The following is a 14,843-nucleotide window of genomic DNA, read 5'->3' on the forward strand; positions in this document are numbered from 1 at the left end:
AATTAATTTTGTGTACATAGGGTTGAGTGTATATTCACCCAAGTCTCTATTTAGGGATGTGTTATTATTTAAGTTTCGTTTGATTTCGATTGCCTCACGGACAGTTTGTTTGATTCCTAGGTCATTGCTAATTAGAATTGTTTCGTCAAATAGAACATAATGGTCTGGATTTTCAAAAATATGATTACTTAGAGCTGAATCGAAAGATTCAAAGAAAGATTCAAAGAGCTGAAAAGATTCAGCTCTAAGTAATCATATTTTTGAAAATCCAGACCAATATGTTCTATTTGACGAAACAATTCTAATTAGCAATGACCTAGGAATCAAACAAACTGTCCATGAGGCAATCGAAATCAAACGAAACTTAAATAATAACAAATCCCTAAATAGAGACTTGGGTGAATACACACTCAACCCTATGTACACAAAATTAATTATAGAAAATAATCTAATTCAAAATAAAACAAAAATAGGAACGAACAAAAACAAGCCCAATATCAAAAGAACTATCAGATTAGCTGCAGAGAAGGCAAATATCGCAATAAGAAATCATTCCAATTTTTAATAAATGCAGTTAGTGAAATGAATGAACCTTTTTATCTTGCAAAATGTTAGCTTTTATCAGACAGTCTTGGCTGAACTTTTCGTTAAGAAGTAATGATGCCAAGGCTATTTTAAAAAAATGGATTTTTAACTGAGAATTTTTATTGTAAGTGTTTTATTGTTTTTTATTTTTTCTTTGCTGAAGACGGCCCTTAGATATAGGGCCGAAATATTCAAATAGGTTTTGTTGATTCACTGTCTTGGGAAAAAAGTCCTCATTATTCTCGCTTTTGTTGTTATATTATGGAAAGGCAGTGTAGTCTTCGTCATTACTTATATATTGACATTCCAACCTCACAAATTTTTAATTCTGCTGTTTTTCAAGGACACTCAAATCCTTGGTCACTTAAATGCAAAGAGAAATGGAGGAAAACGAAATTGAATACGAAATTAACTGACGTGCCCTTTTGACAGAATTTCTTTTGTAATATGTGGTCCAACCAAAATTAATGTAGGAAGCCAAAGAGTATGGGTAACTGATACCCATACATATCCGTTAACCATGCTCTTTGGTAAGAAGCAAAAAAAGCACATATGCACATATTTTTGTTCAGGTTTTGGTTTAACTTCATGACTTAGTTGGTAAAGCTAAATGGTATAAACTATATTATTATTTGTAAATTAATGGTAGCCACATCGTTCTATAGGAGTAATATAAATTAAAAATGGAAATAATAATGTTTTTTGTTTGATTATCTCTGTTTAAGTACGGAAGTATTGGACAGGTTGTAATTTGGGGTATATAAATGTCAATAATATGTCTCCTAAAACTTTATTTGAATTTATATGTTCTGAGTGAAGAAGAAAAGTGTTGAGAAATTTTGCTAATAAAAAGTAGTTGTCTACATTAAGGAAATCTATCAGAGGCATATACATAAACAAGCCATCGTATTGATTAATACTTATATTATATTTTAATAATGATTTTATTTTATTTTGAAAATATTTTGAATATATCAATACATTCTATTTTAAATTAGTTCCATCTGAAATTAAATTTGGAATTTTATTTCGAATTAATTTAGATAGATCTTTTTTATTTTATTATTTTAGATTTATATAAATATACAGTAATAACATTAATGCTGAATCGCTTAAAATCATTTGAAATTACTCTATGTAAAAGTTAACTCCCAATTTTAGCTTTACGCAGTCGGAATATGGAGTGGATGATCTCCAAAATATATCCGAGAAACTCCTCGCTCTCTCTACAATGTTTTTGGTATCATAGATTAAAATCTTTGGGTAAATAAAGAGCGTATCTGAAGCAGCTAATCTTCCCAGAAAAACATGTGACCCATATCATTTTTGGCTGGGTATGTCTTATGCTCTTACTAATGCTGGTTTTATTTTCTTCTAGTTGTATCAGAGAGGAAAGCCGTATCTAGTACATCATGTGGAGGATGTCAATTTTTCAGCAAGAGCTACTTGTGGTGGAACACCAATCGATGTTGCCGTTGATGTTGCAAAAGAAAATTCGCAAAAGTCAAACGTCATTTCTTTATGTTTTACTGCCAAAAGAGCGGGTGTTTATGTTTTTATTATAAGGATATCAGACAAGCTTGTATCTGGTAGTCCTTTTGTGAGAACTTTCCTGGCAGGTAATTTGCTGTAGCTTTTATCGTGTAGTCCGTTTGTGAGAACTTTCCTGGCAGGTAATTCGCTATAGCTTGTATCGGGTAGTCCGTTGTGAGAACTTTTCTGGCAGGTAATTCGCTATAGTATAATAAGAAAGTCACAAGTTTGCCAAGTATGATATTAAATTTAATACATAGGACAATTTTACGAGAATTCGGAAAGATTGTCAAAGACTATTAATAAAAATTCAACACCTTTGCTTATTCGTTATTACGGCAGGACGGTTTTGTGCAATTATTATTGTGGGCCAACGCTGAAATATCGAAAGTCAAAACAGCATTAAAGGCCACTGTTGGCCTTCCGCGTCGTTTGGTTTTGTGTTTGGTTTTATCTGAGTTATTTGGTTTGGTTGGTGTAGTCTGTTTGTGAGAACTTTTCTGGCAGGTAATTCGCTATAGTATAATAAGTAAGTCACAAGTAAGCCCTTGTAGTCTAATTGTTTGTCAAGTTTGATATTAAATTTAATACGTAGTATAATTTCACGAGAATTCGGAAAGATTGTCTAAAACTATTAATAAAAATTCAACACCTTTGCTTATTCGTTATTACGGCAGGATGGTTTTGTGCGATTGTTATTGTGGGCCAACGCTGAAATATCGAAGTCAAAACAGCATTAAAGGCCACTGTTGGCCTTCCGCGTCGTTTGGTTTTGTCTGTTTGGTTTTATCTGAGTTATTTGGTTTGGTTGGTTTAGTCCGTTTGTGAGAACTTTTCTGGCAGGTAATTCGCCATAGTATAATAAGTAAGTCCTTGTAGTCTAATTGTTTGCAAAGCATGATATTAAATTTAATACATAGGATAATTTCACGAGACTTCGGAAAGATTGTCAAAAACTATTAATAAAAATTCAACACCTTTGCTTATTCGTTATTACGGCAGGATGGTTTTGTGCGATTGTTATTGTGAGCCAACGCTGAAATATCGAACGTCAAAACGACATTAATCACGTGTCTATTTGTTGCAAGAGCACAAGAAATTCAGGCGGTAATTAAGGATTTTGGGAATTTTGGAGAGACTAAAGGAGGGAGGGTGGGTTTAACAAGATCTTGAAGACTGAGGTAAATGGGAATGGCTTTTGTCCCATTGTTTCCTCTTTCTTTGAGGGCTGTAAGGTGTGTTTCTTGGAGGGAAAAATATGACATGTTATAATCGTTAGAGATAATTCTTAAAGACCTGTTCTGAATTGTTGTCTCACTATCCAGCGTCTGCGTATAAAAAATTCTAAACATTTAAAACTCGCAAACAATTATTCTAAGACGGAAAAGTTTGTATTTGTAATCAGAATCCGTAAAGTGTGTCTGATGAAATTCCGAAAATGGTTTATTTCTTAATCTGATTCTGAATTAATACCAAATAGATGTTGTATTTGATTTGGTTTAATCAACATCGTCACGACCATATTATTTGCTTGTGAATAAACTATACAAACAAGCTGATTGGTCTGTTTCTAGTAGATAGATGAATGGACTGTGAAGGTAGAAGTTTCGCTCTTATTTGGTATACCCTGTGGGTTCATAGATCATAGTCCTTGTTAGTCCGTCGATGTATGTACTATGAAGGTATGAATTTTAATTTTACTCTTATTCGTGTACTCAATGAGTTCACAGTACATCATGGTTCTAGATACAGTCCGTGGTCCTTGTAGTCCCTATATGAATGGACTGTGAAGGTTGAATTTTACTCTTATTAGGTACATTCTAGCAGTCTATAATCCGTGATGATACTTCATGGTCATTCGTAGTCCGTGATACATCTAGTCCATAGATCAATGGACTTAGAAGATGTGGAGTTTGCTCTTATTATATACTCTATGGATTCAGTTTTAAGTTTTCCTTTTCAAAACGTCTTTGTCTAACTTCATTTGTTTTGATTTAACATCGAATCTATGAAGATCACATAGATAGATAAGTGTATTTCAAAAGCCCATAGGCCATATACACACAAAAATATAAATAGATAACAAACAAGCAAGGAAAACAACAGTATGAATTACAAACACGCACAAGAACAGAATACAACGCGAAAACGCCTAATCTAACAACAAAAGAAATTAATCATGTAAAACTTTTTCTTCTTATTAAGGATTTGTCTATATACACTCCCACTCGAAATATTGTGGTTGGGTTACTATTTTGCAGAATACCCGGAAGCATCAAATTAATCCCATGCAAATAAATTTCCCGTAAATCCAAGAGCACCGGGCATTTCCGGAGAAAGTGATCCAAGTCTTCATCCTCATCTTTACAAAGGGGACAAACATACCGCCTATCAGGACTAACTATCATTTTTTTTGTCGAGCATTTTTTGCCTGTTCTGGATTGGAAGACAATTCACCCTAAGCTGAATCCAACGCCGTAGAATCATAGCTGGTAAATTGAATTTAAAATAAACCTCCTCTCCAAAACTAGGTTTTGCCTGATTATAATGTTGTAGAGTTGTAGAATCTAAAACCAGCCCTTGCCAATGCTGAGTTTCCTGACTCTCTAATATAAATCGTACCTGGCTTTCTAAATATGTTATTATATCAGTAGAAAAAAGACCATTATTCCATAAATAAGGCATTCCTACTCTTTCTTTACATATTTCTTTACAATTAAATCCATTGTTATTGGTTTTTACGAAGAGGTAGGCGTGGTTTGTTGGTATCTGAAGTTGACTTACTGCTTTGTTGTTGAATAGTTAATGGTGTTGATAGGCCCATTAATAGTTACATAATGTATATTAAAAAGAATATCTAAATATGAAAGGCACGAAATTGATGTATGCAAGATATATGGAAGAATAAGGTAAGTTTTGGAAGAAAAAAAACTTTCGTATTCGAATGTACTATAAAATAAAAAAAATTCTTTGCTATCCGAAAAACTGAAAGTTTTAAAATTAAAGTAAAGGAAAGGTCATAACATATTTTATCGGAGGCATCGTTCTAGCATTGGCTATAATGAAAAAACATACGAATCTGGATAAATTTTTTTCTCACGACCACTTTGTACGGAAGGAGCCTTCGTAAAGATTTCGGAGGCAACTCATTTGATTAAAAGTAGAATGTTCTAGTGCCCTGTTGGCCAGGTCAAAAGTGATTAGAGGATAGCCCCCTCTCGTCCTTTTTTTGCTGTTATTTTAGTTGGCCAATTTATTCAAAAGTCCAATGAATATGACTCTAGGGATGGTATTACCCCGGACTGGGGACAAAAGTCATAAAATTTTTGCCTGGATTAAGAGGATCCAAAAGAAATTTTGAGAGAAAACGGTGTTAGAGTAGACTACACAAAATGAGCCGAAAAAATTGTTGTCCTTGGTGAGTTTGAAACTCCCAGTCGTAAATCCTTGAAACAAAGAGAGCCTAATGTTAAGAAAAAAAAAATCAAATTAGGGACAACGTCTGCCCAGAAACGAGATCCAAAAAGGGTCAGAAACTTTAACACTCATGACGTTTAGAAGGTTTGAAATTAGTGAGGGTGTTGTGGTATGACACCACTCGTATTTGAGGTAGTTATTGTTTTTAAACCTTTATTAGCCTTGTTATAGTATTTTGTTGTTGCATTTCTCTTGATTTCATGAGAGATAAAAATAAACAGCTTGAAATATGAGTTGTTTTCAGTAAAGCCTCGAGCATCAATTTTTGTTTTACATGCATGATTAGATAATGTATTTTTAATTGTATACTGTACGTCGTATTATTAAATCTGGTTATCAATCAATCAATCTATTTATTAAGAGAAAATAAAGAAAAATTACAAGCATTAGACCCCACAAAGGCTCTTTAGAAATATCGTTTTTTTAAATTTGGTAATACAGGAAATGTTTAATATTTTCTTTTTTTTAGGTTCACCGGATCCAGGAAAAACATCAGTTGTTCAAAAGTTGTCTACTATAGTAACTAGCAATCAAGGTCATACACAGGTTGCATTGGACCCGTTTGACGAATTTGAAAACCGCTGTTGCGTTGATAGTTTATGTCTCGATGATTTTGAAATGACAGTAACCGAGGTATTTGGAATTGAGTTTTGCTACTTAAAAAAAAGTTTAAGTGTAGCAGTTTAGTAGAACTACTATAGAAACGAAAATTAAGCATAGTTATTCCCTGGAATTCTGTCTAGAGGGGGCTAAGGTAAAATTGTTGCCTGGTGAGGGAGAGGTCTTTACTTCTGTGTACTTGTTTGTTTTTTTTTCTCAAAAGTCAAGGTAAAAAAAAGGTTCAAAGGTTCTTCGAGCCTTTTTTGCATAGGTCACATTAGAGTATTTCAATAAGCTAACATTTCAGACACTTTTTTTCTGACGCGGGTGCCCTCTTTAGCGTTCCTAACCCTTCAGCCGGTTCTCCTTAATACCCCCTCCCCCCGATCTTAAGTTTTGGCCACTGCTTGTTTTTTGCCATTAGTTATTGAAGTGCTGTTATTGTGTAGTTTTTATATATTTTTTTGCTTGTCATTATCTTCAAAAAAACCTATTTGCATAGGTATATCAAATCGATTGCGTATTAGTGTGGTATTGATTGTATATACATTAGTAGTATTAATTGCGTTTTAATTTAATATTAAATAAAAAAACACAGTTTCTATGGCAGCTGGAAGTAAGGAGCAACAACGTAAAAATTTAAACCGAAAAGAAATTATTTCGTATATAAACGGGAGTTGCCCCCCTCCTCAATCCCTCGCTCTTTGCGCTAAAATCTTTCTTTTTTTTCTTTAATTTTCTAACCTCTTAAAAAATACTTCTTATTTAAATTGTCTTTCAGAAATCGCTCTTATAGAACTGTGACAAAAAATCAATCTTTAACGTAAAGGACAAGGAAATAAAGAGTGGGAAGCCTCCCTTATAAACAGTATTTGTTTTATCTGCCGTTTAGTCCAACCTCGGCAGTGAGTATGATTGTTGTTTTTAGTAATAAATGATTATGGTTCTGATAACAAAAGAAGACATTAAGCAAAGTTACTGAGAATATAGGCTACTTTTTAATATGTTTTAAAAAAAAAGTTAAGATTTTAATTTGGACGCAATTCTGGGACCAAGAGTGCTATATAAAATTGGGTATAAAATAGGGTCTAGGGTATGAAATATGGTATAGGGCAATTCTGGGACCAAGAGTGCTAAATGAAATAGGGTTTAATGTATGAAATAGGGTAATTCTGGGACCAAGAATACTATATGAAATAGGGTATAAAATAGGATATAGTGTATGAAATAAGGTATAGGGAAATTCTGGGACCAAGAGTGCTATATGAAATAGGGTATAAGGTATGAAATAGGGTATAGGAAAATTCTGGGACCAAGAATACTATATGAAATAGGGTATAAAATAGGATATAGGGTATGAAATAAGGTATAGGGAAAATCTGGGACCAAGAGTGCTATATGAAATAGTGCACAAAATAGGGCATAGGGCAATTCTAGGACCAAGAGTGCTATATGAAATATGGTAATTACTGTAGACGAAGTTACTAATAGAGTGGGTAACGGATAGGGAGTACATTCCCATCTGGATAGGGAGCATGGTCCCATGTGTATCAAACGATAGTAACATGCAGTAATACCAAAAGAACCAGTGTATGTTTTGTCGCACAAATTCGATTTATCGTCACTATATACTAACCTAAAAAGTAAAAAAAAAAATGATATAAAGCACTGTTTCAGAATTTTTGAACTTATTGATTTTACAAAAACACAACCTGGGACAAAATTTAGAACATCCAATATTTTGTGGATAATCCTTTCTTAAGTTTATATTTTCAAATATTAGTCCATTTTATTTCAAAAAATGCAAAAAGAAGATTAATTTATTCTTTATCAATTTTTCAAGTTGTGTTTGATTGTGGAGGTATATTTTACTAAATATTTTTCTAAGAAACTAAACGGATTTTTCTTTTTAATATCCTCCCTATCCTATCCTAAATAATAACAGAGGAGTCCAAGTCTCGTTGATCCCTCTTCTAAAAATTAATTCCTTATCCGCCCCTGAGGTTAACAAGGATGAGTCCCGTCGTTTTTCTGGTAATTCTGGTAATTAGGGCAATTCTGGGACAAGAGTATTATATGAAATACGGTTATTTAATTATTATTATTATTATTATTTATTCTTATTATACTATATTTTATTATTTATATTATTTATATTTATTGTTTATTATTTACATTATTATATATATTCATTATTTTATTATTATATTATATTATTATTATATTATAGTATTTTTATGTTATTTTATTATTTAATTATTATTTAAACCAAAAAGGTTATTTATAAAGAAAAAAGTCAGTTTTAGTTGGCTGAATGTGTATTTTCTCTTTCTTTGGGACTAATTTTGTGCTACAATGTCAAATTTTGACCCAGGCAAACTCTTAGTTTGGATACAACGGGCAATGGATACAGTTCCTGAAATATGAAACAAACTGTATGTCACTTTAGTTGTATAATCGGGGCCATAAATTATAATGCAGTTGAAGCTGTTGGTTTAGCATCTTTTGAAACCTGCTTTGGGAGCCATCTATTGGAGATTAAAGAGTTTTTATTACATTCATAATAAAATGTTGTACTCCGTCAGTAATGTGAACACAACTAGGGTTATTCAAAGGAAATTGTTAGAAATCATCAAGACTTTAGAAAAAAAAGAAAAATTTACGAAAAACTATTGCTCCTATTGAGAATTTTGATTAGATATTTGCATTCAAAATAAATATCAAAAAGTTCGTGGTAACGAACTGTAGTAAGGAGCGACCCGGCTCAATAGTAACCGAAACTCTAAAAAATGGAATTTTGATACCAATAGTTACATCAAAAGAATCGCATTTTATGCTGATTTTAAACATATAAGTTTCATCAAGTCTTACCTATCAAAAGTTACGAGCCAGAGAAAATTTGCTTTCTTTTAGAAAATGGGGGGAAACACCCCCTAAAAATCATGGAATCTTAACGAAAATCACACCATCAGATTCAGCGTATCAGAGAACCCTAATGTAGAAGTTTCAAGCCCCCATCTACAATAATGCGGAATTTTGTATTTTTCGCCAGAAGGCAGATCACGAATGCGTGTTTATTTGTTTTCCCAGGGGTGATTGTTTCGACCCAGTGGCCCTAGAATGTCGCGAGAGGGCATTCTAACGGAAATTAAAAGTTTTAGTGTCCTTTTTAAGTGATCGAAAAATTGGAGGGTGCCTAGGTCCCCTTCCAAGCTCATTTTTTTCCCAAAGTCACTAGGTCAAAATTTTGAGATAGCCATTTTGTTCAGCATAGTCGAAAAACCTAATAATTATGTCTTTCGGGACGACTTAATCCCCCAGAGTCCCCGGGGGAGGGGCTGCATGTTACAAACTTTGACCATTGTTTACATATAGTAGTGGTTATTGGGACGTGTACAGGCGTTTTCAGGGGGACTTTTCACGTTAAAGGGGGTCGGGGAGGGGTTACGTGGGAGGACCTTTCCTTGGAGGAATTTACCACGAGGAAGAAAATTTCCATGAATGGGCCGCAGGATTTTCTAGCATTATTTAAAAAAAGAAAAAAACAATGAGAAGATAATTTAAAAAGAGTTTTTTTCAGGAGGAAGTAAGGAGCAGCATTAGAACCTAAAATGAACAGAAACTATTACGTATATAAGGGGGTTCGTCTCCTCGACAATGCCTTACTCTTTACGCTAAAGTATTTTTTAGTAATTTCAACTATTTATTCTACGGCCTTTGTGATTCAGGGGTCATTCTTAAAGAATTGGGACCAAATTGAAGCTTTAGTGTAAAGAGCGAAGTATTGACGAGGGGGAGAGTCCCCTCATATGCGTAATAAAAATATACAAATATAGAATTTCATTACGTAAGTTAATTTGCAATTTACGTATATTTATTACTAATAAAAAACTATGAGAAAGCCATTTAGCAAAAATAATATGCAAATTTCATTTTAATTATTCATGTGGGGTGAGCCAAAATCAAAACATGCATTAATTAAAAAACTTTCAGAAATTAAATAAAAAACAAGTTTTTCAACTGCAAGTAAGGATCGACATCAAAACTTAGAACGAACAGAAAATATTCCGTATATGAAAGGGGTTGTCCCCTCCTTAACGCCTCGCTCTTTACGCTAAAGTTTTTTATTGTTTTAAAAAGTTTAATTGTGAGAAACCAGTCAAACTTTAGTGTAAAGAGCGAGGCCTTAAGGAGGGGACAACCCCTTTCGTATACGGAATAATTTCTATTCGTTTTTTTAAGTTTTAATGTCGCTCCTTACTTGCAGTTGAAAAACTGTTTTTTTTTATTTAATTTGGATTAGAAACATGTTAAAATAGATATTTATTGATAAAAAGTATTTAATCCTAAAGATAATTAAGTTACCAAAATTAAGTAAGTAATCGGATTAACGACGCTTCTTGACTACTAGGGTCCCTGCGTTGGCCCTACAGTACGCTGCCACAACTGTGTTCGATCTTTGGGTCCCGTATTGCCAAGTTAAGGTTAAAGCCACTGTGTCACCACAGGACAAATTCGAAGAAACACGATTCTGAATTGTTAAAGGTTGAAGAGTATAATTCATATGTTACCATAAAGTGGCTTGAACTCAGAGCCCTCAAATCTGAAAGAGAGTCTCTTAGCCACCATGCTATGGTAACTGCTTACGTTACTGATAATTCAGCTAAAATAGAATTTAAACAGTTTTGAGCAAAACTACACACGGTAACTATTTTAGGTTAAAATTTAGTTGAAACTCAATAGATTTTATGGAATGAAAGCAATGAGGAAGCGATGGAATGAAAGCATATTTATTAAAATAAGGAAAAGCACAAATGGAAAACGAGGTGATTTTTAGGATTGGGTTGAAGAATTTGCAAATTACGAGATTGTTAGAGTATGTGGAGAGATATACCACACTTCTCCAATCCACCGATAACACAAGCATGTTTGATCCTCCTGCATATGCATCCAAGCTGTCTCTGATATCCCTTTGTCGAATAAGATCTCTGTCCGCAGATTGCATAATTACGGACACTCATGTAATTCAAAAATGCCTTTTAGGTGGGTATTTCATTTTCAATGTTTTCATTGAAAAAGAAAATTAAAAAACAGCATACACTGTACTAAATTCATACAGACTGTGTGTGTCTGAAGGTCGCCAAGCACTAATTAGGCTTATATGCCGGCTATTGAACCTATATATATATATATATATATATATATATATATATATATATATATATATATATATATATATATATATATATATATATATATATATATATATATATATATATATATATATATATATATATATATATATATATATATATATATATATATTCATATATACATATATACATATATAATAATAATAACTCTCCAACACTACACCGCTGAACCTGTCACACTAGCCTGACGTGATACCTTACGATTCCGATACGTTGCGTAATGCAACGAAGCGAAGTTTTCTGGTAGACATGCCGTAATAGTACTTGAGCTCTACTTAGAATTTTACGTTGGCTTAGTATGAGTTATTGTGTTTATATGGTGTGTACATTTTTATAAAGATTTTGAAACAAATTAATAAACTTTTGCTAAAGTGTTTCATGCTTAATTAGAACTTGATTTAATCAGAATTCTCCATCCCCTTTCCATATTTTCAGTTTTTGAATACTTTGCTTGTGATGGTCGTAACGAAGATGATTATTATGATGATTTTATGGATTTTTGTGTTAGCCTAGGGTGAAAAGTCTTGTTTAAGTGTAAAAAGTTTTAGTTAAGGTAACGTAAATTAGTAGCAAAGAAATTACGTAAGTAGTATGAACGCCGCTTAACACTCCTATTGATGCTACTTGTTTTAAATTTGTGTTTGAATTTGAATTAATTGTGCTTTTAATGGTTTCATTTTAAAAAGAATGATAAAAATGTTTTCTTTTGACAGCTAAAATTATTTGTTTTTACATTTCCTTACTTTTCACCACAATAGGAGCCGTTTTTTTTATTCATATCTACCTAAGTGTCTGATTAGTAGAAGATCTCTCCTTGGAGTTGAGATTTTGTTTCTTGTTCCTTGAAAGATTACATAAAAAAAAAACAGTTTTTTTAACTGAAAGTAAGGAGCGACATTAAAACTTAAAACGAACAGAAATTACTCCGTATATGAAATGGTTGTCCCCTCCGCAATCCCTCGCTCTTTACGCTAAAGCTTTTAATTGTTTGAAAAAGCAGAATTGTGGCAAAGAGTCAAACTTTAGCGTAAATAGCGAGGGATTGCGGAGGGGACAACCCATTTCATATACGGAGTAATTTCTGTTCGTTTTAAGTTTTAATGTCGCTCCTTACTTTCAGTTAAAAAAACTAGTTTTTTTTATGTAATTTCTGAACGTTTTTGAATTAATGCATGTTTGATTTTGGCTCTCCACACATAAATTATTAAAATAAAATTTGCATATTAATTCCTTTTTTGGCTAAATGGCTTTCTCTTAGTTTTGATCAGACGATTTTGAGAAATAAGGGATGTGGAAGGAGGCCTAGTTGCCATGCAATTTTTCGGTTACATAAAAAGGCAACTATAAACTTTAATTTTAACGAATTTTTTTATTAGTAAAAATATACGTAACTTAAGAGTTAACTTATGTAACAAACTTTTATATTCTTTAATTTTTATTATGTATATGAGGGGGTTTGTACCCTCGTTAATGCCTCGTTCTTTATACTAAATCGTAAGTTTTGTCCCAATTCTTAAAGAATGACCCCTGAATCAGAAAGGCAGTAGAATAAATAGTTGAAATTGCCAAAAATACTATAGCATAAAGAGCGAGGTATTTATCTCCTCCTAAATACCTCGCACTTCATGTTAAAGTATTTTTAGAACCCCTCATATGCGTAATAATCTCTGTTCGTTTTAAGTTTCAATGCTACTCTTTACTTTCAATTGAAAAAAACTGTTCCATGTTTATTTTTTTATTGTTTTTTATGGTAATTTTAGAAAATCCTGCGCCCTTTTCATTGAATTTCTGTTCCCCCATGACATATTTCTCCAAGGAAAGATCCTCCCACATAGCCCCCTCCCCTCAACCTCAACCCCCAAAACCAAAAAAAAATCCCCTGAAAACGACTGTACACTTCCCAATAACCATTATTATGTATAAACACTGGTCGAAGTTTGTAACTTGCAGCCCCTCCCCCAGGGACTGTGGGGGAGTAAGTCATTCCCAAAGACATAGTTATTATTTAATGGCTATTATGGTTAAAATGGCTAACCCAAAATTTTGATCTGTTGATTTTGGAGAAAAAATGAGCGTGGGAGGGGGCCTAGGTGCCCTCCAATTTTTTTGGTCACTTAAAAAGGGCACTAGAACTTTTCATTTCCGTTAGAATGAGCCCTCTTGCAACATTCTAGGACCACTTAGTCGATACGATGACCCCTGGGGGAAAAAAAACAAACAAACAAATAAACACGCACCCGTGATTTGTCTTCTGGCAAAAAATACGAAATTCCACATTTTTGTAGATAGGAGCTTGAAAATTTTGCTGTAGGGTTCTCTGATACGCCGAATGCCATGATGTGATTTTCGTTAAGATTCTGTGATTTTTAGGGGGTGTTTTCCCCTATTTTCTAAAATAAGGCAAATTTTTTTCAGGCTCGTAACTTTTGATGACAAAGACTAAATTTGATGAAACTTATATATTTAAAATCAGCATGAAAATCTGATTCTTTTGATGTATATTTTAGCATCAAAATTCCGTTTTTTAGAGTTTCGTTTACTATTGAGCCGGGTCGCTCCTTATTACAGTTCGTTACCACGAACTGTTTGATACCCTATTTGGTGTTTTATTAGGCAAATAAAGTCCTTGGGATTTGTGAAGGCAAGGATTAATTTCGAAGCAAAATCAAATAGGGTCATCCTCAGGCATGCAGCAATTTGTTCTTCGATGTATAACTAACAACCTTATGGCTCGAAAAAAATGCACTTTGCACTTTTTTTTTCTTTTTTTTTTCTCACTGAGATTTCTGCATGTTGAAAACGCCTAGCTCCTCTAAACTGAGCATGCGGCGTATATTGGTTTATTTATTTAAATGTTTTCTTAATAACTTGAATTCCTTCTTGTTTTTCTTTTTTATTAAATATCTTTTCACAAACTGTTTTAGAATTTTTTGAACGAACATTATTTTGGGAGAGTGGTGGGGTAAATTTCAAGTAATTTTTCTTTTTCAATGCGACACACCACCCCCTCCAAATTTGGTTATTATCGAATCAGAACTGCGCCAATTCTATGTTTGCTTTCTTTAAAAAAGGACTACGTTTTAGCTTTCATGTCAGAATTTGACTTTTATGTCAGAAGTTGAATTTTTTGATATTCAAAACGTTTCTGATTTATTGTCTAGCAGCAATAACAATACCAAACATATTTAGTTCATTGACTAAGAGGTTTGTAATTATCAAATATTTTAGCTGGTGAGAGAATGTAAACCTGAAGTTTTGCAAGTTCGTGCTTCGGGACTGCTCAACACTCTTTTCTTCAGTAAGACTTTTGCTGCTGGAATATATGCAGCGTGTGTAACATTAAAAGGAAGGACAATTAGTGGAGGAAAATTCAAAGTTATTTCTTTATCAGGTAAGAGGTTTTTGTCAGCTTTTCGGACAGAAAATTAAATTTAC

General features: G+C 33.0%; 1 protein-coding gene across 3 annotated transcripts in view; it reads left to right on the forward strand.

The window, feature by feature from the left end:
* LOC136028942 (apoptosis-resistant E3 ubiquitin protein ligase 1-like) overlaps positions 1 to 14,843 on the forward strand; it is a 74,398-nt gene that overhangs the window by 20,377 nt on the left and 39,178 nt on the right. For all 3 annotated transcript variants that reach the window (XM_065706928.1, XM_065706927.1, XM_065706929.1), the window contains exons 4-6: positions 1,964 to 2,204; positions 6,065 to 6,228; positions 14,637 to 14,799. In XM_065706928.1, coding sequence (XP_065563000.1) covers positions 1,964 to 2,204; positions 6,065 to 6,228; positions 14,637 to 14,799 — 568 coding nt within the window. The remainder of the gene's footprint in view (positions 1 to 1,963; positions 2,205 to 6,064; positions 6,229 to 14,636; positions 14,800 to 14,843) is intronic.

This window comes from Artemia franciscana, chromosome 7 (genome assembly GCF_032884065.1).
Source record: "Artemia franciscana chromosome 7, ASM3288406v1, whole genome shotgun sequence".
Lineage (NCBI taxonomy): Eukaryota > Metazoa > Arthropoda > Branchiopoda > Anostraca > Artemiidae > Artemia > Artemia franciscana.